General features: G+C 44.5%; 2 protein-coding genes across 3 annotated transcripts in view; both read right to left on the bottom strand.

Moving 5' to 3' along the window:
- Positions 1-2,536, bottom strand: part of GPHR (golgi pH regulator) — a 38,046-nt gene extending 35,510 nt beyond the window's left edge. The window contains exons 1-3 of one of the 2 annotated variants that reach the window (XM_065447638.1): positions 2,316-2,536; positions 1,609-1,668; positions 499-602 (exon numbers count right to left, since the gene is read on the bottom strand). In XM_065447638.1, the coding sequence (XP_065303710.1) occupies positions 499-602; positions 1,609-1,668; positions 2,316-2,357 (206 nt within the window). In that variant the 5' untranslated portion in view covers positions 2,358-2,536. The remainder of the gene's footprint in view (positions 1-498; positions 603-1,608; positions 1,669-2,315) is intronic. The other variant, XM_065447637.1, reaches the window with a different exon arrangement.
- Positions 2,537-5,621: 3,085 nt separating this feature from the next.
- or (AP-3 complex subunit sigma-2 or) lies at positions 5,622-20,641 on the bottom strand. The gene is made up of 7 exons (XM_065447636.1): positions 20,427-20,641; positions 20,053-20,144; positions 19,645-19,756; positions 14,191-14,262; positions 10,311-10,418; positions 7,182-7,313; positions 5,622-5,748 (listed from the first exon to the last, which is right to left on the bottom strand). Exons 1-6 carry the CDS (start codon positions 20,493-20,495, stop codon positions 7,194-7,196), a joined length of 573 nt encoding a protein of 190 aa, XP_065303708.1. The 5' UTR covers positions 20,496-20,641; the 3' UTR covers positions 5,622-5,748; positions 7,182-7,193.
- Between the last annotated feature and the right edge of the window lie 1,508 nt (positions 20,642-22,149).

Raw genomic sequence — 22,149 nt, 5'->3', positions numbered from 1 at the left:
TCATCCAAAAGCATTACACACACCACTACATCACGCTTTAATAATCAAAACACGACTGAGAATACAAAGCGAGCTGGAAACTAATGAATGTGAAGTTTTTAAATGCGAAGAACAATTTTAGACTTAAACTTATTAGCTAAAAAATCTTGACTAAATGGTTAATTTACATAACATAAATACCATTTGCAGAAAGCTTCTGCTGACAAGATACGGTTGGTTCTGTCCTTGTATCGCATACTTTGTTTTAATAGCTTGGCCCATGTTAGCAGGGAACCTTGTAGTAGTTCTTTCTTCTAACCTAGTATATGAAACATAGCAGTGACTGTAAACCATTTTCTTTCTTTGCAAATACTGCTGCTGTGGAGTGTACCACATGAAAAGCTTCCAATTGATGTTTCTCGGTAATCCAGAATTTCATTTTTTGTTTTTGACCTTTCAGTTCCATGTGCTATGTGGATTGCATAAAGCAGAAATGTGGAATAGAAACACAGTGCTTACCTTGTGTCAAGGAAGCCCAGGATTTCAAAAATTATCAACTCAAACATAGTGCAAGACAACGAGAAGGTTATAGAAAACAGCAGTTGTACAGACAGGTGATGAACCTGCAGAGAACACATAGAAATTAAAATATTATGAAATATAAAGTACAAGAACACAACACATTGTTTTTCTGTAAAACACAGATCATTTGAAATGAAGGCTTAAAACCTAGCTGCCAAGCTAAAAGCAGTGATTCTGGCATTTACACTTGCACCGGCTAGAAATTTCTTACAAGGCAAGTTGCAAGGTTAAGGTTGACCAAATGATGAGATTTAACCATGCCAAAGCATCCCAGAGGCTACAAGAGATTGTAACAGAACTTTCTGTTGGGTACCCACACACGCAATTACTTGTGGGTCCTTGTGTGTGGATGTGTGCGTGTATGCAGATGTGTCTTTGAGCTCTAATTTGCTTTACCACACAAAAGATTGTGTAGTAGAGGGCTCTTCATTATTCACTGCCTTGGATTCTTCAATGCGCATGCAAAGCTCACTAGTGAAGAATTCTTGTTTTTCACCCCCGTTGAAAAGAGTCACCGTGGCCGTTATTCAAACTTGCACTCTGCACCACATAGTCATTCAGCCACCAAAGTGGCCGAGGCAAGATGGAATCTTCATCCAAATTCTGTCTACGAACAGCGGATAAATTTAATCTTTACCCTGACTTGATGAAGCTTGGCAGAAATAGCTTGGCACAGATCTGAGGTCACATCACATGGGACTACAGTAAATTTAGCAGCATTCAACTTGTCACTATGCTGGTACAAGTGTCTGGTGCACTGGCCTGGTACGATGGTAACGTGATGATGTGCAAGGTAAGGTGGGCGAGCATGAAAACAGATCAAAAGGTCACACAGAAGTTAACTTTCGATGCTCAGTATCGTTTTGCCAATGGCAGAATCACGGGAGAGGGAAAGTCATGCTCGGGGAACATGCTGCAACTCCTGTGCACGTGCGTACAAGTATCAGCTTTATTTTGACGTGATGCACGCGTTTTATGTTCTGCCTACATCACCAGTCATGCCGGCATCCTTATTTGTAAGCAGTTCCTATTGCATGCGTTGGTTACCTCGTAGTCTTTGAACAGCTTCTTCATAAAGAATACCCAGCCGCCCGCAAAGAACAACACCTGAAATGTAAGTTTTGAAGTGTTCAGCGTATGACTTAAAGTATCAGTTCCGCATAATTACACAAAAGGTAATAAAGTACGCAACCAATTTAGGCGCGATGACCACAATAACAGCACACTTCAGCTTGCAAACATAGTTGTGTTTACTGACTGTTTGTAGCGCACTTTATTGCTGTACATTTAACCTGCTGAAAAGGTTAGTTGCTTTTAACGCAATCACTGCCCTTACATAGCACTGCCCATATGTGAAGATCAGCGGTCAAAATCTTGAACACATGGTGCGGGAATTCGACTTAACAACTAAACCTCTCCGCAGATACAGAACCCCGGAATTGAAACATGTGCAGTAAAACAGCTGCTATTCAAGTGGTAGGGTGACATCAGTTAGGTTGAAGAGCTACTTATGTAATAATTATTTTTGCAGTCATGACGTACGCATCTGCTTTTTGAGACTAAAAAAATATTCGGTACGAAAGTATGTGCAATCGAGCTATCTGTACCAAAACGACTAGCAGCAGTAAGACAAACGTAGCGCCAGCATTAATGGATAGAAATTTGAACTTGTGAAAGCATATTCTGTGAATTCGTTCACCCCACCGCACGGTATACGTCCATCATCGAGACACACAAGAAGCTGCATGACGTACTTGCGACACGGTAATTACGAAAAAATCCGTCAGAAGCGACATGGCTCAGCGTCAATTTCACCCAGACTTGATGAAGAGTAGTCGTATCTCGTCGTTCAAAGGCGTAAACATTTGTTTAAGCTCAACCACCGCATTCTGGCGGACGTCACTCAGCTCGTCAACACCGCTAGCCGAATGCAGACAGTCGAATCTTGGCAATGTTGACACCAATGTCGCCAGGCGACCGCAGTTTCCGCGACGTTTTTAGACTAGATTCTTGGTTTCGGTTCCCTCCTTGCTTCCCTTTATCGCTGTTAGAGCATCGCTGTTTCGAACCGACAACCAGCATCGTGTAGGTCGGCAATCAACGAAAGCAATCAATTATCGTTAAGCGCTCATTAAGCAAGTTGTGCGACTCGAACTGACACTTCACGCGGACGTAGCGGACGGGCCTCTCGCTTCTCTGGAGTTGGCGATTACTTTTCGCATACGTGGTTAATCGCAAGGACCACTAAACACAGTAAAGATCAGTGGATGGCACACTACTGCAAGATTGTGCGTCTAGCATTTGTCTCATTTGTCCTTATCATCACTCATTCCATTTTCTTCCCTTTCTTCCCTGCCCAGAGTAGCAGGCCAACTAAATGAGAACGCACTACGTCGCGAATGGTATTAAGCTTTAATGCCATTAAGCATGTCTGTGAGGCAACCCGCGAATGACATTAAAGTTTAAGGCATTAGCCAGTTAATGTCATTTTCTGTGCCCGTGTGGCAGGGGTATAAAATATTTATCTCACCCAAGTGACTCTGGATGGAGTGATTAATGCAGACGTTAATATATTTTGCTGAAACGAAAGTCGAAGGTAAAAGTTTTCCGCGTATTTAAACAAAGATAAGCCATTGCAACATATCCCTTAATAATGTGACTGTTTAGTAGCATGCAAAAGGGGATGTAAAATTGTTTCACTTCAACTTTCGGAGGGTACCTCGAATGCAATGCATGCACGTACATCTACAAAAGGTTGCCCAGGGGCCATATTTTGCAATAATTTTCATTTTCAATTCTTTTTTCCCTTCGTCACTGGCCCGTATGAAGCACATCACCAGGAGCAGTCACTTGGTGGGAATTAAGAAATAAGTAGAAATACACCATAAGAATTTGCATATAATACAACTCCAGTAATCTTGTGCGGCCGATATGTTCAAACTCGCACGGCAGAATTTTAACTTCACCTCCTGTGAGCTGACTCAACACTGTGGCATTTACACATTGCATCACAACAGTCCAGGTCATCATATCGTAATGCTCCTGCTTTTCTGTGCAATCTGGCTTGTTGCTTCAATACGATTAACCACTTTGAAAGCATCCTTTATCTTCGTGCTGTCACTATTTTATTCTTTGTCACATATAACTCACAATGAGTTAAAAGGCACTCAAATAAACTGAGGGAAGTAAACTCTGCTGAGCAGTAGAGTGGGCATTTGTCAGCCAGAATGAATTTTCTTGACTTCAGCGGTGCCTCTGCACTCGTATGTCAAACTGCTGGTGTTTCCAGAGCAGCATGCTGGACAGTGAGGATCCAATAGTTTCAACAGCAGGTCCATCTAACTGGAGCATGCAGCCATCATGCTTATGGGTAGCCAACCAAAGCTGGCGCTTTTATGTTGTTTACCTAATCTCGCAGTTTAATTTAAGCAAGTTTCTCTTAAATCGAGCCTCCTATTACTAGTATTAACTGATATTAACTGATAACATTAATCACGATGGTCACAATTACACTTACCTGTTTTCTCTGATATAGAAAATAGCCCATCCTTCCCATTCTTCGTGGAGTAGCAGGGTAGGAAATTAGCTCCTGTGGCTCACCTCTAAGCCTTATATATTTCATTAAGAAACTCTTTCTCCAACAAAGAAGCAGGAGGAGATCAAGTGCACAATCAGTGACATACAGATATGACATACAGATGGTATTTTGAGCACAAAGTGTGCACCATGATGCATCCATGCATGAAGTGTTATTTGCAGGACACCAGATATAAAATTAAGCCTGGACCAGCCTTATGAATGCCTTTCCTCCTATCGTTATCCTAACCACTCACAGCAAAAATGCCACAGTTGCTCATGACATCGCCTATAATCTTGCCTTGTAAAACATCAATTTTGCAAAATTCATTGTGAGATCACTTAGTGCCAAAAAAGCCATGCAAAGCACACCATTCCTCATGGCTTTTCAGTGTTCATTCAGGGGAATTCGTAACGGCTATAGGTGGCATTTTATAGTCTGCTCGTCTATGTTCTTTAATTAAATTATGGGGTCTTACGTGCCAACACAACTTTGATTATGAGGCACGCCGTAGCGGGGGACTCTAAGTACACGGGTGTTTTCGCATTTCGCCCCCATCAAAATGGGGCCGCCGTGGCTGGGATTCAATCCCGCGGCCTCGTGCTCAGCAGCCCAACACCACAGTCACTAAGCAGCCACGGCACACATAGTATATATTTAGCATATATTTACCAGCACCATGCAAGTCCACACTGCCAGCAAGTTTAAGCAAGCCATGCTAGTTCCACTGAATGTTGGCAATTCTTTCCTGCTCAAGCCACAAACTTGTGCCCTTTTACACCAAGACAACACTGAAGACCCGCCCCTCTCCCCCACACCCTTTTTCTAATGAATTACACTCTTGGGGAATATGGGGGGGGGGGGGTAAATTTTTTTCATTTTGTCCAGCAAAGCTGGTGGCCACAGTATTCACAGGATTGTGAAGGAAGTTAATGCATGTCACTTCGTGGCACCAGCTTGCAATGGCTGCCCAAGCATGTGCCTCTCCTATAACATAAAGGAAGCTGGTCTTTAGAGGCAGAAACGTGGTGAAGGGATGGTGCAGGTGCAAGAGTTATGGAGCTGCACTTGGACCCACAAGGAGCTGCATGGCCTCGTGAGCCACAGTCTGGTCACCCCTGCGGTAGAACAATACCATCTCTGCATTCTTCTTTTCTAATAGTGGTGCAAGTTCTTGCAACTTTGCCTTTCTTTATGCACACTCTCGCATAGTTAAACCTCCATCAGCCTTGTACATTGATTGGCTACGACAGCACTACAAAAAGTGATTTGTGTTATCTACGGCATGTAAATGGCAATGGTGTAAAACATGATCACACTTTCATGCCCTGTATTACTTCGTGATAAACACATCCTATGAATCTTACCTTCACAAGCTCCCTTCAAGGTATCCTCTATAAGCCTGGCAGTCAACACCAACCTATGAGAGCTGGTAAAATTAGTGTTCTGCACTATAACGGTAGATAACGAAGGTCGAAACATGTCCTTTCTTGAATCCTTTATTTACAGAAAACAAAGAAAAACACTTAGGACATCACAGTGTAAGAGCAAAATGCACTGGCAGGGAGCCCATAGAGCAAGAAAAACCATTCTCCATGATTGGACATAACCTGCAAGTAAACAAAACATGCCGGCAATGTGACAGTCATGCCTCTCTACAAATTCAAGAGTACTCAGCAACACATGCAAGGCACTGTGTTAATATAAAAGAATAGATTCAATTAAGGGGTCAATGACATGCAAACATTTGATCAATCTAGATTTCTAGATAATTGACCTTTGTAAGGAAGAAACGTCACAACGTTTGTCTTATGCTAAGAAAGGCTTCAGATGCAGGAGCAAAATGGGACAAATATGGCTACACTATCCTTTTGCAATTGAAATTTAAATTCAAGAGGTAGTGACAGTAAGTTCTATAGCAAAATACAATAAAACAAGCCAAACTGCACTTTCTCTCATGCAGAAATGCAATGTTACAAAGTTTCTTATCTTGATGCTTGGCTATGATGGTTGTCAGAAGTCCTTGGTCTAAGACAGAAAATGTTTGTGCACAGAGCCCACACTTTTTCTATGGTAGGCGCACCTACTAAAAGCCATGCCTCAACATCTTGCATGTGTGCAGCGCCTACAATGATTGCGGTCGGTGCGGTGGTGATATGTGCACGTGCAGCCAGACCAAACAGAGAATATTAAGGCATGTAGAGTGATCTAAATTAATTAACTTAAATTGCGGGGTTTTACGTGCCAAAACCACGATCTGATTATGAGGCATGCCATAGTGGCGAACTCCGGAATAGTTTGGAGCACCTGAGGTTCTTTAACGTGCATTTTTCGACAACACGAATGTTTTCACATTTTGCCCCCATTTAAATGCAGCTGTCGTGGCCGGGGTTCGATCCCACGACCTCGTGCTTAGCAGCCCAACACCATAGCCACTAAGCAACCACAGTGTGTGATGTAGGGTGATCGAATTTCTGTCCCTGAGAAAGCAAACTCGGACCAGGATCCATCAGGATATGGTAAAGATGTTGGGAGCGGATGCCTCATTCTATGGCACAGTTTGTAAGGATGTGGACTGCCCTATGCAAGGGCAGATGAGCATTGAAGGCAACCCATGCCCGAAGTTAGTATGTCACAATACATAAGCCATGTGAGATCCGCGCAATGCAGAGTTCAACTATAATAGTTGAGCTATGCACATATGGTGGCGTAGAGCTCAACCAGGCAAACACAGTTAAAATTGCAGCATTAAGTTTATTTTACTTTGCTTCTGGTGTAAATTTTCGGTAGCAACATGATTACGCCGCTGCTGAAAATTCACACCAGCAGCTAAGTAGGATACATTTCGTTACTGCAATATTAGCTCTGTGCTTGTCTGGTTGATCTTTGTGCCACCAGGTGGCTGCACCATGTGGGCCACTCACATTTGCACTTCTGTTCATCTGATGAAACATCCAGTCAGCTTGTGTTTAGCCGAATGCTGGACACGCTTAAAGCTCTCTACTGGTCCCAGAAGGTTTTGTTCGTGAGTCAAGCTACTTACTGGTTGTTAGCTCTAGAACTTGAGATTTCCAATGGACGGCAGGTCGGGCAGCTTCATGTCCTTGATCTGCTGCGGAAGATTCATGTTCTTTACTGCTGACACAGCTCTCGCAGGCGCTGCCGAGAGACCAGCCTGCAGGCGCGACAAACAGTGGGCCATTGAAATATGCGGTATTTCTGCGAAACCTTAACTAACATTGTGACATCAGCTAACATTAGGAGAATCATTGGATTACCAGAACTCACTGCACTTGTTTGTTTGCTTTACACTACTACTCTGTAACCACTCCCCTCTTTAATGCCATATGGCCCTGAGGGTATATAAATAAATAAAAAAAATTACACAAGTCCCACTCGGACACACACGCACACATACACATTGAACACAGTAACTACATATTAATTAAGGTATGAGCCCTGTTGTCCCAACATCATTACTGCAAGTGTCTTTCTACACTTTTACAATGGCCTTAGCCAAGTATGAGTCGCTCAATTACAACTGGCAAGTTTCACTAGTCAAGCATTTCCACAATGCACTCCCTAAAGCCACAAACGAGTGACAGCCGCCTTTTCCCTGCCATATTTTATTTTATATGTGACCTGGTTGCAGATGTTCTTGAATATGACAAAAGAAAGATGCTTTATGTTCATACATTTAAGCCATCCCAGTGTGCACGCTGCACCAAAAGCTACAACCCTCAAAAATAAAACAAAACCATGCATATAACTGCACAAATAACGGCAAGGATGTCCACAGCTTTAACACACGTGACCTGGCACAAACATAAATGCAAAGCAAAGCACCAAAAGTAATGCACCAAAAGCAAACCTCTTTAGTATGTTCAATTATAACTTCCTTTACTGCTGCTTTTTGTCAATGCATGGTGCTGCTTCAGGGCAATGCGGAGAGCACTTGTACCACAATTTTGCCTTCCAATGCTGCTTCATAGCAAATATTAACACAGCCTTGAAATGCGGCTTTTTGTTAATGCGTGTGTGACATTCAGTTCGGGTGCCACTTTGTAGCAGGCGGTGACAATGCAAGCTGTGTCTCTGCCATGTCTCACACAAAACTACCTTTTCTGCAAGAATGCAGTAGCTCAATGGTCAGCAAAGACCACACAGTCTACCATTACTGCTAACCAGAAGTCCTGACGAGAGCAGCCACCGAAGGTGGACAATTTCATCAACAATGTAGTGGCATCATACTAGGATGAGGTACGAAGCTGCAGCATCTGTTTCTGCATTTGATACAGTAACTTTCACGCCCATTGTTCATGTTCAGTTTTGAAAATTCAGGCTATGTAGGACTACATGCAAGGTGCTGACAGCACAGTTCGCAGCCTCATCCCAGTACCCCAAGAATCGTTCAAATGGCAAGCATCATTCGTCATTTCATAATTGAAGCATCTGTGATCAATAAAGTGCTTGACCTTGTTCACGTTGCAGTGAATCATGACGAGTACAAGTGATAAGTGTCCTGTGTAACAAAGTGCCCTCTGCTGAACTTCGAATTCAGTATGTCTCTCGCAGAGGGTGCTACATTCGCAAACTCCCATTCCATGGCTCGCACATTCATCTGTCATGCAGCGAAACGTGAAACTCGGGCAGTGTTTGGCGTAATTTTTGCAGCACTGCCACGGTGCCAGGGTGGCTCAGCCAAAGGTACTGTATGATAACTAATTTCACCGTACAGCCAGGGTGGCTCAGCCAAAGGTACTGTATGATAACTAATTTCACCGTACAGATCCTACTAAACACCAGCTTTGTGTTACTGCTTTTGGGATGAAATGTGAACCTCAAGAAAAATTTTCATTTTAGCCAAGCCTAATAGTTTAGCTAGAAACAAAGAGCTTTTATTTTCCAATTATCCTAGCATTTACATCAGCAGAGTAAGAGTACTTAATTTGTGAGTGGACTCCAGCTGGTGCAGCTCTCTTTAAGAGGTAAAGACGGGGCAAGCACTGGCTTTTGCTCTGGTGCTAAGAAGCTACTAAGGCTGCCACTCCAGAATTTATTCTTATTACCTCCTTGGTGCTATCCAAGTATGTATTTTTATGAAGGTGAAGTCAGTGTAGTGCTCGTTGCAATAGCAGCACATGAGACAACATTTCTCTTTAAATAGTACTGACAAGTGGAACAGTACCGACACCTTCAGGTGAGACTGTACTTCTGCCTCTTGTCTCGTTGCCCCTTGTCTGTATTGCTGTTTTGAATTTGTCACCACAAACTGTCAACCAGCTGAAACACAAGCCATTTGGTGGCCATGTTTTTACTTCACTCCTCGCTTCTATTACTCCCTGACAAGGTAACCAGAATGGCTGAAGCAAAGGAGGCAGATGTGCCAGTCTCATTACCTTGAAAGGATGGACTCGATGAAATCACTACTCGACAAGTGTGCTCCAGCAGAAAGCACAGGTGTTGAGAGAATTAAAAAAAAATATGTCACTGCATTTTTCTGAGGCCATACCATTAACACTTCAACAATGCTCTCAAGCTATAAAGAAATTTGGTTCGATCAAACTGCTTTTGACAACAATGGATATGACACAACAACTCCACTGAATGAATAGATTTTGTGGCATCTTGCATCTCAAAACTCTGTCACTTATTCATTGGTCTCTAAACTGAAATTTAAGGCCTTCCTGCTTCTCAGGTAGTCACTGATGAGAAACAATGAGCTGCAACCTCAAATGATACAGCTGTGAACTTATATGTATGAATGTATTCTGGAGTCAATATGACTTTGCGATGGCCAAGATGTGAATGGCTACTGAAAAATTCCCTATCTTAGCTTGTGAGAAGCAGTAAATTTTTTAAATGCATTTTAAAGAAATGCATCAGTGTTGATAATTTACAAACAAGGACAATGACTAGCATATATGAAGCACATTGTAACACTCAACCACTAAAGGAAGGCGTACAGCAAGAATGCCTAGAGCTTTATTTAATTAAAATGACATTATTGTTGATGCCATTACAGCCAATGAATGTGCACTGTAAAGAATGAATTCTATAGAAATTAAAGGTCAAATATGAGCTTTGGCTTTCACTAGTGAATTAAAGGTAATTTTCTTTGAGTGTGTTTGCATGTGTGCATGTGCATGCACATGCTTATGTGCATAGATACCTCTTGCTTCTCAATCTTGTTCTGTTCTTCAATCCGTGTGATGATCTCAGTCATGCTGGTTTCCAGGACCATGCCCCCCATGACAAGCTCGTTGAGAATGTAGTGAACCTGCATACGAAGTATGGGAATACTAATCACATATACTGCAAAAGCAACGTGTATCGTGTTTCTACTTGCTGCTTCTAGCCTGTGAATTGCCAATGCCAACTTGTACAGGAAAGACAAAAAGCTGCAAGGCTCTTGAGGCCTACGAACTCTGTTTGTTAAACAAATCTGAAAAATGGCAGCTGCCAGTCACGCATTTCGTCCTGCTCCAGCATGCATGTTCTTGAGAAACAGGCCTTACTCGTCTGACGGCATGACACTTTGTGGACTCATCTGGTCTACCGTAGGTAAAAGATGTCCATCAACGCGGTGGTGCGTTTTCTGTTGCAAAGGTCAAAGCATAATTCACAATGAAGCATGCAAAGAAACAAGCTTCTTGTGTAAGGAGCATGATACGGGACTTTGCATCATACCATGTTTTGTGATCTGTCATGTGAAAGCAACACCCTAATCCATTCTTCAAACACTTTGACTTTTCTCATTTGCAAGCCTTCCTCAACAAATGTTCACTCTAAATTGTACCTGCAGCATTGAGCGGTTATTTATTTATTTAGTTTATTTATACAAAATACCCCTAAAGGCCCTCACAGCTGAGGGTATCACATAGGGAGGAGGGGGGGAGGGGGAGTACAGGCAATTGATCAAAAATAAAATATAACACAAATTCATTCAAAAAAGAAAGTTAAGCGCACATCACGTGACATTAGAATATGAGTACCAAATACTGTTAATTCCGACAAGCACAATGATGATGAAACTGATGATGGAACTGAACTCTTATTAACTATGAAATTTCTAGTCCACATACATAGTTCTTGTTTTTTTGTACCTTCAGACACAGGCTGTGAATTTAATATCCCCATGCCAGATATATTTAAAATGTGCAAGAAACTTGCGATCCAGATGTGCAATAATTTTTTTTTTTTTCTGAATACCCTTATGGATTTTTTGCCAGTACTTAAACGGTTCAATCGAATTGCCACTTAGACTGAACAACAGCCTCTAAATTGGTTGGTTTTCTGCTGGGGTAATGAAAGAAAAAAAGAAAAAAGGGACATTTACGTTAATCACAAACAAAACTTTTGCAGCTCTCTAAATGAAATCACAGCAGCAAGTTCTAAAAAAGAAGAACTCTTTATATCTATTTTATTTTTCAGAATACCTGCCTTTTATGCACAAGCCATCTTAATTAAAAAAGGCAGTGGCAAAGATTCAAGCAAGTAAATGTTTGATCAATTTTTAATGTATAGCAGATGCAGTGCAGACAGCTTTGTGGCACCGTAACAACGAAAATTTCAGTTGCCTTACAGCACACTATTAGACAATTTTGACTGCATGACTGCATGCTAATTCAGTCACTGAGTCAAGCAGTAAGACTGATATTCTTGCTTTGATAAGTTGCTGGCGCCTCCTCAAAACCAAAACCACAGCGAAGCCAAGTTAATCCAGAAGTCGGCGACCCCGCTCAAACCATGGGACAAACTAGCTGCTACGTCACTTATTGGTGCCTAATATTTCTAGCAGTGTTAAGAGGGTTTATGGCATATAGTACCGCACACCAGCACATATTTCTCAGTAAATGGAACACCCATTAATTGGAACATACAGTCGGAGATGAACAATGTGCAGGGCATCAATGTGTATCGAGGCACTTGCTACGGTCGGGATGCCTTTTACTGCAAGGCATGGCATTTTAACGAAAGCGTGAAAACGGGGCTACTCGGATGTTTCTTTCCTCTGTCAGTGTTCTTGGAAATGCCAGGAGAGTATAACAGGTCACAGAAAGGAACTGTTTGTTGTTATTTATTTATTTGTTTTCTCTCTCTCTCTCTCTCACTTGGTGTTCGGAAAAATGCAGAGAGAAAGTGAGAGAAATGGTCATGAGTAAGTGATAGCATAGCTGACACAATCAGGTCGCTGGGTTGTCATGATCTGCCGTAAGGGGATTCGGAAGGTGCAAACAAAGGGTTAAAATTGGGCTCCCAGCCCTTCAGCACCCCTCAAGATACAGGAAACATGCTCTGAACTTTAAGCTCTGCCGAGTTGAGTGCGCCGGTCATGGTGTAAACAAAGAATCTGTATGCATGAGTGGTGCTATGCACTACAGACTATGTCGAGTTATTACATAAAATTCACTGTAAAAACGCTATAGCACAAGTGTCTATAGCATCCCATCTGTGATGGAAGAGGAGAAATGACAATGGCAGCAGCTGAACAAGACCTGTTTCTGCACCAAATAAGCTGGTCACACCAGCTGGAGAATTCAGTGCAGCGAGGAAGAAGGGAACCGCTAGTATAGCAGCAGCCCAAATATGATCGGGACTGAAGCAAGGTGCCCATATTTTCTCATTGCGAGTTACTATAGTACATGTTCTAATTCATGAACATTAAAGGACTTGAGAAATATGCTCACATTATGAATGGGAGCTTAAAGGCTAACTAAAACAAAATGTAGCTTTGTCCAAATTAGTTAGCAAGTAGTTGTATATACGATCGAAGCAATCTCGGCAAATTTTCAGGGCTAGTAACTGCCTAATTTTTTTTATTAGGAGCCTTTAAATAGCACCTTAGCAGACAAACTGGGCAACTGGTGGTGATGGATATGACACAGATACCAGGACATGGCCTCCGAGATCATCAGTGTGCTGCAAGCACAAAGTTTCTCACTACATTACCTAGAGAGACATCCGGCGCTGCTGCACTGTGGTACGCATGGGAATGCTGGTATATTGTGACTTCGGATTGGCATTGTTTTCAGAGACAGGACACCTTCAAGTCGTGCCAGGTAAGCGCCATTCCATCTGTCACAATGATTCATTTTCTACTAAAACAGCACGTAAGAAGCTGTTTTAGCTTTATTATTACACAGAAACATGTTTTGTTTATTAATGAAAACTTGTTATTGCATGTACAGTTATATGAAATGTAGAAAGTATCAGCGGGATGATAAAGTTAGAGGACAGGCGACAAGATTTGTGCTCGCTTTCGAACAGTTTGTCGTCTATTCTTGCTTTTCTTCACTTGGTTATGCATTGTAGGTGAGTAAACTTCACTGGAAGCTGTAATATGCATGAATGAAAACCTTTTATGAAGATATTATATTAAAAACGCCTCATTTGTGTAGCTATATCCCCACTTTAGACAAAGCCTTTTACAAGACCGGCCAACACAAGCCTTGCAGACACATATACCGTCACTCCCATGACAGCACAGCAGCCCTTAGGAAACTCCCACAGACGGTGGCATCAGATTTCCCTTTATGGCTGCAAGCACTTCCAAATCCCGGAGGTCATGCCCAGGCTTCATGCAGTTACTCAACATTCTAGGTTCTGTGCCATTTCTGGCTCGCAGTCACCCGGCAGCGTTTTTTTTTAAATTTCCATTCTCACTAGCTTTTTGTAATGCATCCACTCATACTTCAGCCGTAATATATTGCAGGGAGACTGCTTTTTATTTACACTGCCTGAATCTAGGCTCTTTATGTGGTCAGAAATTTTGTAGGAGTTAGTTGCACAATGAATCAATATAGAACTGAACAAATGTCCGTAAACTGTTCAGCTTGACAAAGCCTGCCTAAAAAGGGAGTCTACTGTCCTTGCTAACAACTATCTCTGCTTTCCTTACTTTCTGCACTTAACAATGTCGTGGCAAAACATCTACACACTTTTCAGGTGCTGCAGGACTGCTTGGACACTAGAAAACTGTTGCAGGCCTCATATGCAGTCCATTGCCTGCATGTTAAACCCCTGTGGCCAAGTAGTGCAGGAATAACTACCTTGTCGACGTGAAAGATCAGGTCCAATTCACAGACGTTCTCAAAGCACTTGTCCAGTGTTTCCACAAACACCTGTGAAATAGAACACAAAAACGATGTCAGATTAAGACTTCAGGAAGATGGTGCCAGACACAGCTCAGTGTCCACCACAATTAAAACATGGTTACAAGTAAGACTGTAGACTTCAAAGCACAAGCAGCTGTTCAATTAGTTTTAAAAGACAAGCGTGTTGACATGTTCTTTCCGAGTCCTCTCTTATTATTTTTAGCATGTTACATGACAACACAAGACCTCTAAACCCTAGAAATAATACTGGCAAACCTCAGAGCATCCTAAACAATTTAATATAATATCTTTTCTAAAACCAGTTTCGGCTTTGTTTTTACTGTGTTGTGATGTCATGACGCAGAAGGTGGTCATGTAGGAGAAGAACATTATGCCGTTTTGACACTCACACTGGCTTGCTTGGTCATCTTCTATGCTGTTACATCTGCCCTCACACTGAGTAGTAGCATAGATGACCGGGCAAGCTGGACTAAGTGTCTGTAGCACCCTCCCTTGCGCGGTGCCTAGAACTCGGATAGCGCGCGCCTACATGAGAAGAAAATAAAGAGGGCCCCTTGTTGTGGCATGCAAAGCCACAGCTCGTGGTTCTTTTCCAGCATCGATTCAGGTCAGCTGTCTTTCTCCTTTGCTCCTGAGGAATAAGCCTAGTGGAATAAGTGGTGACCTAGGACATGACAACTGATCCCCCCAAAACCTCCACAAAACAGGACTCACGTCCGCAGGACGTCTCATTGCTGCAGCTTCGCTTCCTGCACTTCTGGCCCCAGAACTCACAAGTTTAGTTTCACCTGATCGAGGTGCAATTTCGCCTTTACCGCAACACCTCGGAAATGACGTGCTACTACCACGTCGCCTCAGTCCTTCCTCCTGAGGTTGCCAGTGAGCTCTTGCACGTTTTCTCTGGCCCCACGAGCGCTACACCATATCACCACCTCAAGACCAAGGTGCTGGAGAGATTCATGCCGTCGGAATGCACCCGCCCCCGGCAGCTCCTTACCGAGGAGGACCTTGCTGACCGGCACCCCTCCCAACTGCTGGGCTGGATGCAACAGCTTCTCGGGGAGTGTGACGTCCCCACCCACTCAGCGTTGCTTCGAGTGCTTTTCCTCCAATGCCTTTCCCAGCCTATCTGCATTATCTTTACGGCAGCTGGCGACGTCACCCTTGACTGCCTGCTGGAGCTCGCTGACCAGGTTCATGAGGCAACGTTCCTGTCCGTCGCTGCTGTCTTACCGCCTAAAGACCTGACGATTTTGTGCCTTGAGGCCCGCATCAACGAGCTCACCGCCTCAATCGCCGTGCTCCGGAGTCCCCCAAAGGGAAGTCGTTCGCCTCGTCTCGGTTCTCGCACTCTTCTGTGCACACATCAATCTCGGAGTCCCAGCTACCTGCCTCTCTGCTGGTACCACCGGTGTTTCCGACACCAAGCCACGAAGTGCACACTTCCCCGTTTGTGGCCAGGAAATGCCCGCCGAGATCACTGACAGTGGCGTGTGGTCTCACTTGTTGTCCCAGCCGGCTTTTCATGGTAACTGACAAGTTCTCCGGCGCCAAGTTCCTTATAGATACAGGCGCGGAAATCAGTGTGGCTCCCCCAACTAAGGCTGATCGTTCCAGGTCATCATGGCAGTTGCTTCGTGATGCCAATGCCTCGTTTACAGTGACGTACGGACCCTGATCCCTTACCCTCGTTTTCAGCCTTTGCCACACTTTTTGATGGGTCTTTGTCGTCGCAGACATGGTTCCCCCGATAATCGGCTTGGACTTCCTCTCATACTTCGGCTTGGATGTCAGCATGCGGCGTAGTCGCTTCACAGATGGCACAGATGGTCTGACTCGTCTCTCCATCTCTGAAGTCCTGTCAGAACTTGCTCCCATGAGCACCCGCACGCTGATACCTTCCTCTAAGTTCAAAAAATTTAGGGAAATTTTGCGAAGTTAACAAAGCCAACGAACCCAGCTCAGCTGCCTAAACATATGATGACAAACCACATTGTCGCCTTTGGGCCACCAGCAACCACTCAACCACCCCGCTTGTTTGGGAACCGTCTAGCTATCGCCAAACGGGAGTTCAACCACATCTTGCAGCTCAGCATTACACACCCGTCATCCAGTGCATGGGCTTCTCCGCTGCATTTAGTGCCCAAGTGTGATCCCAGTGACTGGCGTCCCTGTGGAGATTATCCAGCGTTGAACGCCAAGACTGTCCCCAACAGCTATCAGCTGCCTCACATCCAAGATTTTACATCACGCCTCAACAGCTGCGCCATCTTTAGCAAAGTGGACCTGGTTAAGGCGTACCACCGAATTCCCATCGAACCTGTCGACATAACCAAGACCGCCATCACGACGCCCTCTGTTTTGTTTCAGCATGTGCAGATGCCTTTTAGACTCCGCAATTCAGTTCAAACCTTCCAGCGGTTCATTGCTGAGGTCACGCAGGGCCTTCCTACTGTGTTTGCATACCTTGATGATGTACTCATCACTGGCCCTATGCCTGAAGATCATGAGCACCATCTACGTGCTTTGTTCCAATGTCTACAGCAGTATGGCCTGGTTGTGAACGCCTCCAAGTGTGTTTTCGGCACATCTGAGCTCGAGTTTTTGGGCAATTACATACCATCCAAGGGTATACGCCCTCTCGTCTCATGTCGAGATCATCCAGGATTACTCCCAGCCCTCAACACTGGGCTAGTTACAGTTCCTTTGGCTTGGTAATTTTTCCAGGCGCTTTATACTGCACTGTGCAGAGCTGCTTCTCCCGCTCACTGACCTCCTTCAGTCCACCGCTGGCTTGTTCTCTGCAATTTGTTGGTCATCAGAAGCCCAGGCCACCTTTACTGCTGCCAAACAACTAGTCATGAATGCCATGCTTCTTATCCATCCGTGCAGCAAGGCCCCAGCTCGGTTAATGATGGATGTCTCCAGCGTGGCCGTCGGTGTCGCGTTACAGTAGTTAACTCCGAGCGGAGACCTTTGTCTTTTTACTCTTGGAAGCTACCTCGTGCTGAGGCCTGCTACAGTGCCTTCAGCCGAGAGCTACTAGCCAGCTATCCACACTGCGATACAGCCCTTTTAGCATTTTCTGGAAGGATGCCAGTTTCATGTGCTGACCGATCATAAGCTACAAGCATATGTTTTCCGCACCAACTCATCGAAGTACTTGTCATGCTTTCATTTCTGTGTGAGTATCTCACTTTGGTTGTCCTGGCACAGTGACAACAGACCATGGATGCCAACTGGAGTCCTCCCTCTTTGCTTGCCTTAACCACATTCTCGGCCCTAGACATTGCAATACCACTGCTCATCACCCATGTGCCAACAGCATGGTGGATTGCCTTCACTGACAACTGAGGGCCGTGCTGGCTACCCGCCTCAATTGTGTCACCCCCTCTAGCCCCCTGTGCTCCTGGGTTTACGGGCCGTCCTCGAAGCAAACCTACAGTGCTCAGCAGCAGAGCTAGAGTATGGTAGTTCTCTGCGTCTTCCCGGAGACTTCTTTACATCAGCAGAACTACCAGCCCAGCCACAAGCATTCCTACAAGCCTCCTAGACTGTGTTAAAGACCTCCGGTCCACTTCGCCCCGTCCTTCCTGCCACACTACAAACTTCGTGTACCCCGACCTGGCCACTTCAATACATGTTTACATGTGCCACGATGCTGTCTGACCACCGCTAACCCTGCCTACGACCGACCATTCCGTGTCCTCAACCGCACCCCAAAAACTGCCACCCTACTACAGAACAGTCGTGAAGAGACAGTCAGCTTCGACCACCTACAGCCGGCTTATGTGGAGACCCTGATGGAAAGCCTCAGATCGCCACCTGACCTCGTGCTAGAGTGCCATAGCTGGCCCTCAGTCCAGTTTCAACTTTCAGTCTAGGCAGGGGGGGGGGGGGGGCTGTAACGCCCTCCCTTGGGTGGTGCCTAGAACTCGAATAGCGTTCACCCACATGAGAAGAAAATAAAGACGGCGTGTGGTCGTGGCCCATAAAGCCACGGCTCGCGGTTCTTGTCCGGCATTGATTCGGGTCAGCTGTCTTTCTCCTTCGCTCCGGAAGCATAAGCCTGCATGCCAAAACATCCTCCACCTGGACCACTGCCATGGAGTGACGCTATAAGCCCTCTGGTCGGCGAAATGCTCAAGTTTTGGGTGGAGCCTTGCCCCTTTGCCACCTCCGCTGTGTAGCTTTCAGTGCACTAGCGGATATGAAAGGAGGGAGAAAGCGGCTCATTGGTATGATAACTACGTCTTCCGTTTCTGCTTGAAGGAGATGAAACATTTTTGTGACAGGATATTCTTGAGGCAACCTCCTTTAATAGTGGGGCCATTCTGTGCTTTGTTAGAAAAGTGTTTCTGGGCCCCTTTAAATTATGTAGGGTGCTCTAGGGCTTGCCAGTATCTAGTCTAGGGTTCAGAGGTCTAGGATCTTCACTCTAATGCAAAAGAAAAAGAAAGAAAATATCATGTCAGTACTCTTCCAATGGCTTCAGAATTTGTGATGGTGAATATATTGTAGTTGTGAGGTACATTATTGACTCATCGCATTTGTGATTTGATTGAGAACTTGCTAAACTTAGCATAAAATGCCTTCTTGAATTATTATTGCCAACGAAGAGCAAACACTGGCTTGGGTTCCGCTGGCACATGGCGCAAAGTTCCAAGAGAGAAAGTGTGAAAAGTGAGGCAAAAAACAGTGGTTACTTCCCCAACTCCTCCCAACAACCCGGTTTCCTCCAAAGTCCTGCAGCACTGTCCAGACTACTCAAACTGTATGCAATGACTGCTGAATGAAGACTATTACGACAATGACAACAGTGGCATAGCACCCTATGATGCGGTGCAATGGATGCATGGACAAAATACTGTTTTGAACTCTGCACTGTTGCCGCAATAAAATGTTTCCTGCATATGGCACTGACATCCAACTACAATGAAATTGCACATGGACACTGCATGCTGCTGCGTGCCGCAGCATAACGGAATGAAGGGTCAAACAGAGAGAGCAAACTTTGAAGTTTCAAACTCTTAACTGATGTTGCTGTAAGACACAGCACTCCAATGCCCCTTCTTACAGACTATTTCTAGGCACCTTTACCTAGCAAGATCAACCTTTTAAGTACACTACAGAACATAATTCACTCAGAACACTATGCATCTGAACAGAACATGCACTCGACATAATCTTTCTTGCATATTCCAGAGCAAATGTCAGATCAAGAAAAGTGCTTTTCAATAGCAACTATTCCTTCATTGCCCTTTTACATTTGACATATGAAAAGTACTCATTACAGCTTTTCTTTTTCTTCTGCAGCACTTACAGCTTCGATTACTTTGCATGCTGAAATGAACCAAAGCTGTTTAACAGCTATGTCAACTTCTCTACCTGAATCAAGTCCAGGATGCCAAGCTCGCTTTCTGACGAGTCCACACAGAACACAAAATACAGGGTTGCATAATGCCGGTAGATGATTTTGTAATCAGACCCTCCGATGAGCCTGCAATGAAAAGCATCAAAGTGAAATAGTTAAGACACTACTTAATATTTACGGAGTGGGCTACGTATATGAAAGGCATAAGAACAAGACATTCGAGCGCTACAGTTTGTGAAGCTTACTGAGGCTACCACTACAACTCGTCAACAAAACACACTAGCCGAAATAAGTGACAACTATACGGGCTATCTACTCTGAGGGTTGCCATACTTCTTGCTTAGGGCAAACAAACATTTTCCATATGGGTACACAACACGTACCGCTTTGCGCTCCGAAATATGTCGTAATAGTCTACTTACGTTCCTCCCTCCAAGAAGTTGCAGACATTGTCGTCTCTCTTTGAGACTAGCTGGAATGTTTCTCGGATGACCTGTTGCTGCGCGTATTCAGGCTGGAAGTCGTAAACGCACAGTCGTTAAAAAAAACAACAACAACAACGTAACATAACAGAGAGTCGAAACTGCGCTAAGAAACTTAAGCATCAACTTTGTTCCTAGGGATTTCGGATATCTGACACAAAAGTGATGCGTTCTCAGTACTTTTAGAACGCATTACACAAGCCGCTCTGATTTACCAAGTAACGGAATGCTAGAAAACGCTATTTATGAACTTCTGCACATAATTATACAGATATATAGCGGAGTGCCGTAAGCTGGAAAAAACGCGTACTCACATAATACTGGTAAAACTTTGAAAGCCTTGGCTTCCCGTGGTTATTGAAGACTAAGATGGCTTTTATCATTGTCGATTAGCAAGAATTAAATTTGCATTGTTTAGGAAGTACAGCACTTTTGTAACTTTTGCGGGGCACAGCGCAAGCTACAGGAAAGCGCAACATGCAGCAGACAAGAAAAGACCTATCCGTAGCTTCTGTGCCGTAGCCGTACAAGGATCCACTAGAATCCACAAATGTTTAGTCATGGTTGCCAGTTGTCAGTGGAGGCCTCCTAGACTTGGCCATGACTCTGTTTAAGCTGATAAAGCAGTCTTCCAAACCTTACGAAAGATGCTTAGCTACTATAAAAAAAAGGAAGACTAGACTTCCGCTTCTTGAACTCTACGCCAATACCTTGGTGCTAGTGCTCTAGTGTGTTAGCGTGCCGTGACGTCACAGATTTCAATTTCTATGGCGGGAACTGCAAACTTCGGTGAACCCGTCGGCACCCGTCTGTCTGTCTGCATGTGTGTGCGCGCGTTTTTTAGCTTATCAAACTTTTAAAAAAAATTATGTATTTATGTGTGCCAAAACCACGATTAGCGGCTCAATCACCAGCGCCACCACGCCGGGTTTGCCAAACCTCCTGCATTTTGCTGTTTCAAGAAAGTTACTAATAGGCTGAAGTCTCGTTTTACCAAATGGTTCCTTTTCTTCTAAGAACTTTCGTTGTCGTTCCTGAGAACTCTATCTTTTACTCACCCTGCGTGGTTCAATTGACGGCACTGAAAACATAAGACGATGAAAGGGCACACAGACGAATGCGCGTTCCCAATTCAAATTTATTATCTAAACAAAAGTTACAAACACAGTGAAAAAAAAAATATGGGGGGAGGGGGGTAGTGTTAACTTAGAGGGCCATAACGACAAAAATAATCATATCAAGCGCATGGTGACAACGGAGGCATGCGGGCACTGCTATAACGCAAAATCAGCAAAATGAGACACATTCTACTCCACCAGTTCGCGCAGTTATTAAACTGCACTCACCGCGCGCTTCGCAGAAAGGTGTCGCCTTGGGCAGCAGCTCTGCGCGATTTTGCAACGCGGTGTCGACGGAGATCGATCTTCCTTCGGCAATCAATATTGCACGGCACATAATAATGACACTGCCGCGCTCGTAATGGTTTGCGGGAAATCCTACGCGCGTAAACGAATCTAAGGTGAATAGTTTCGCAGAATCCGCCGTCTTTCGATGTTATTCAAAAGACTAGTCCAGCTTTCTGCTTTGATGTCTTTCGATGTCGTACACTTAGCTCGATCGTCGTCGGTGCCGCTTCGCGATCCGCATTGCAGTCACGAAGCGGGCAAGGTGCGTCGCGTGGCTCGTGCGCAATCGCTGCTGTCCGCGCCCGTTTCACTGACCTCTGCAGCGGGTTGTACGCCCTCGCTCTGCGGACGCCCGGCGTGCGTAAGCAGGCACCGGTTTCGTTTGCATATACGCAAAACCCGCGTCGAACGCAGTCGTGCAGGGCCGCGGAGGTGATAACACGAGTCGTCATGTGATCTTTTCACGTTCCTCGCTTTCTTTCTTTCCTTCTTTGTTAGGGTCTGCGCTAACACACGCAGAGATCGATGACGACAACGGGGAAAAAGCGAGCTCCCTCTTTTGCGTGATGGCTTGTGGTCTTACACGCACAGAAAGATAATGCAGCCTGCGGATGTAGACGCTCGGAGTGTG

The sequence above is a fragment of the Dermacentor albipictus genome, chromosome 4, assembly GCF_038994185.2.
Source record: "Dermacentor albipictus isolate Rhodes 1998 colony chromosome 4, USDA_Dalb.pri_finalv2, whole genome shotgun sequence".
Taxonomy (NCBI): Eukaryota; Metazoa; Arthropoda; class Arachnida; order Ixodida; family Ixodidae; genus Dermacentor; species Dermacentor albipictus.
Note: the sequence above shows the minus strand (reverse complement) of the source record. Positions and strands in the feature narration are given on the sequence as shown.

Excerpts from the sequence above, each read along its gene's own strand:
- or (XM_065447636.1), bottom strand. The coding sequence starts at position 20,495 with ATGATAAAAGCCATCTTAGTCTTCAATAACCACGGGAAGCCAAGGCTT. Across the intron at positions 14,263-19,644 it reads GCATCCTGGACTTGATTCAG|GTGTTTGTGGAAACACTGGA; the intron begins GTAGAGAAGTTG and ends TCTATTTCACAG. Across the intron at positions 7,314-10,310 it reads ACAAGATTGAGAAGCAAGAG|GCTGGTCTCTCGGCAGCGCC; the intron begins GTATCTATGCAC and ends TCGCGCCTGCAG.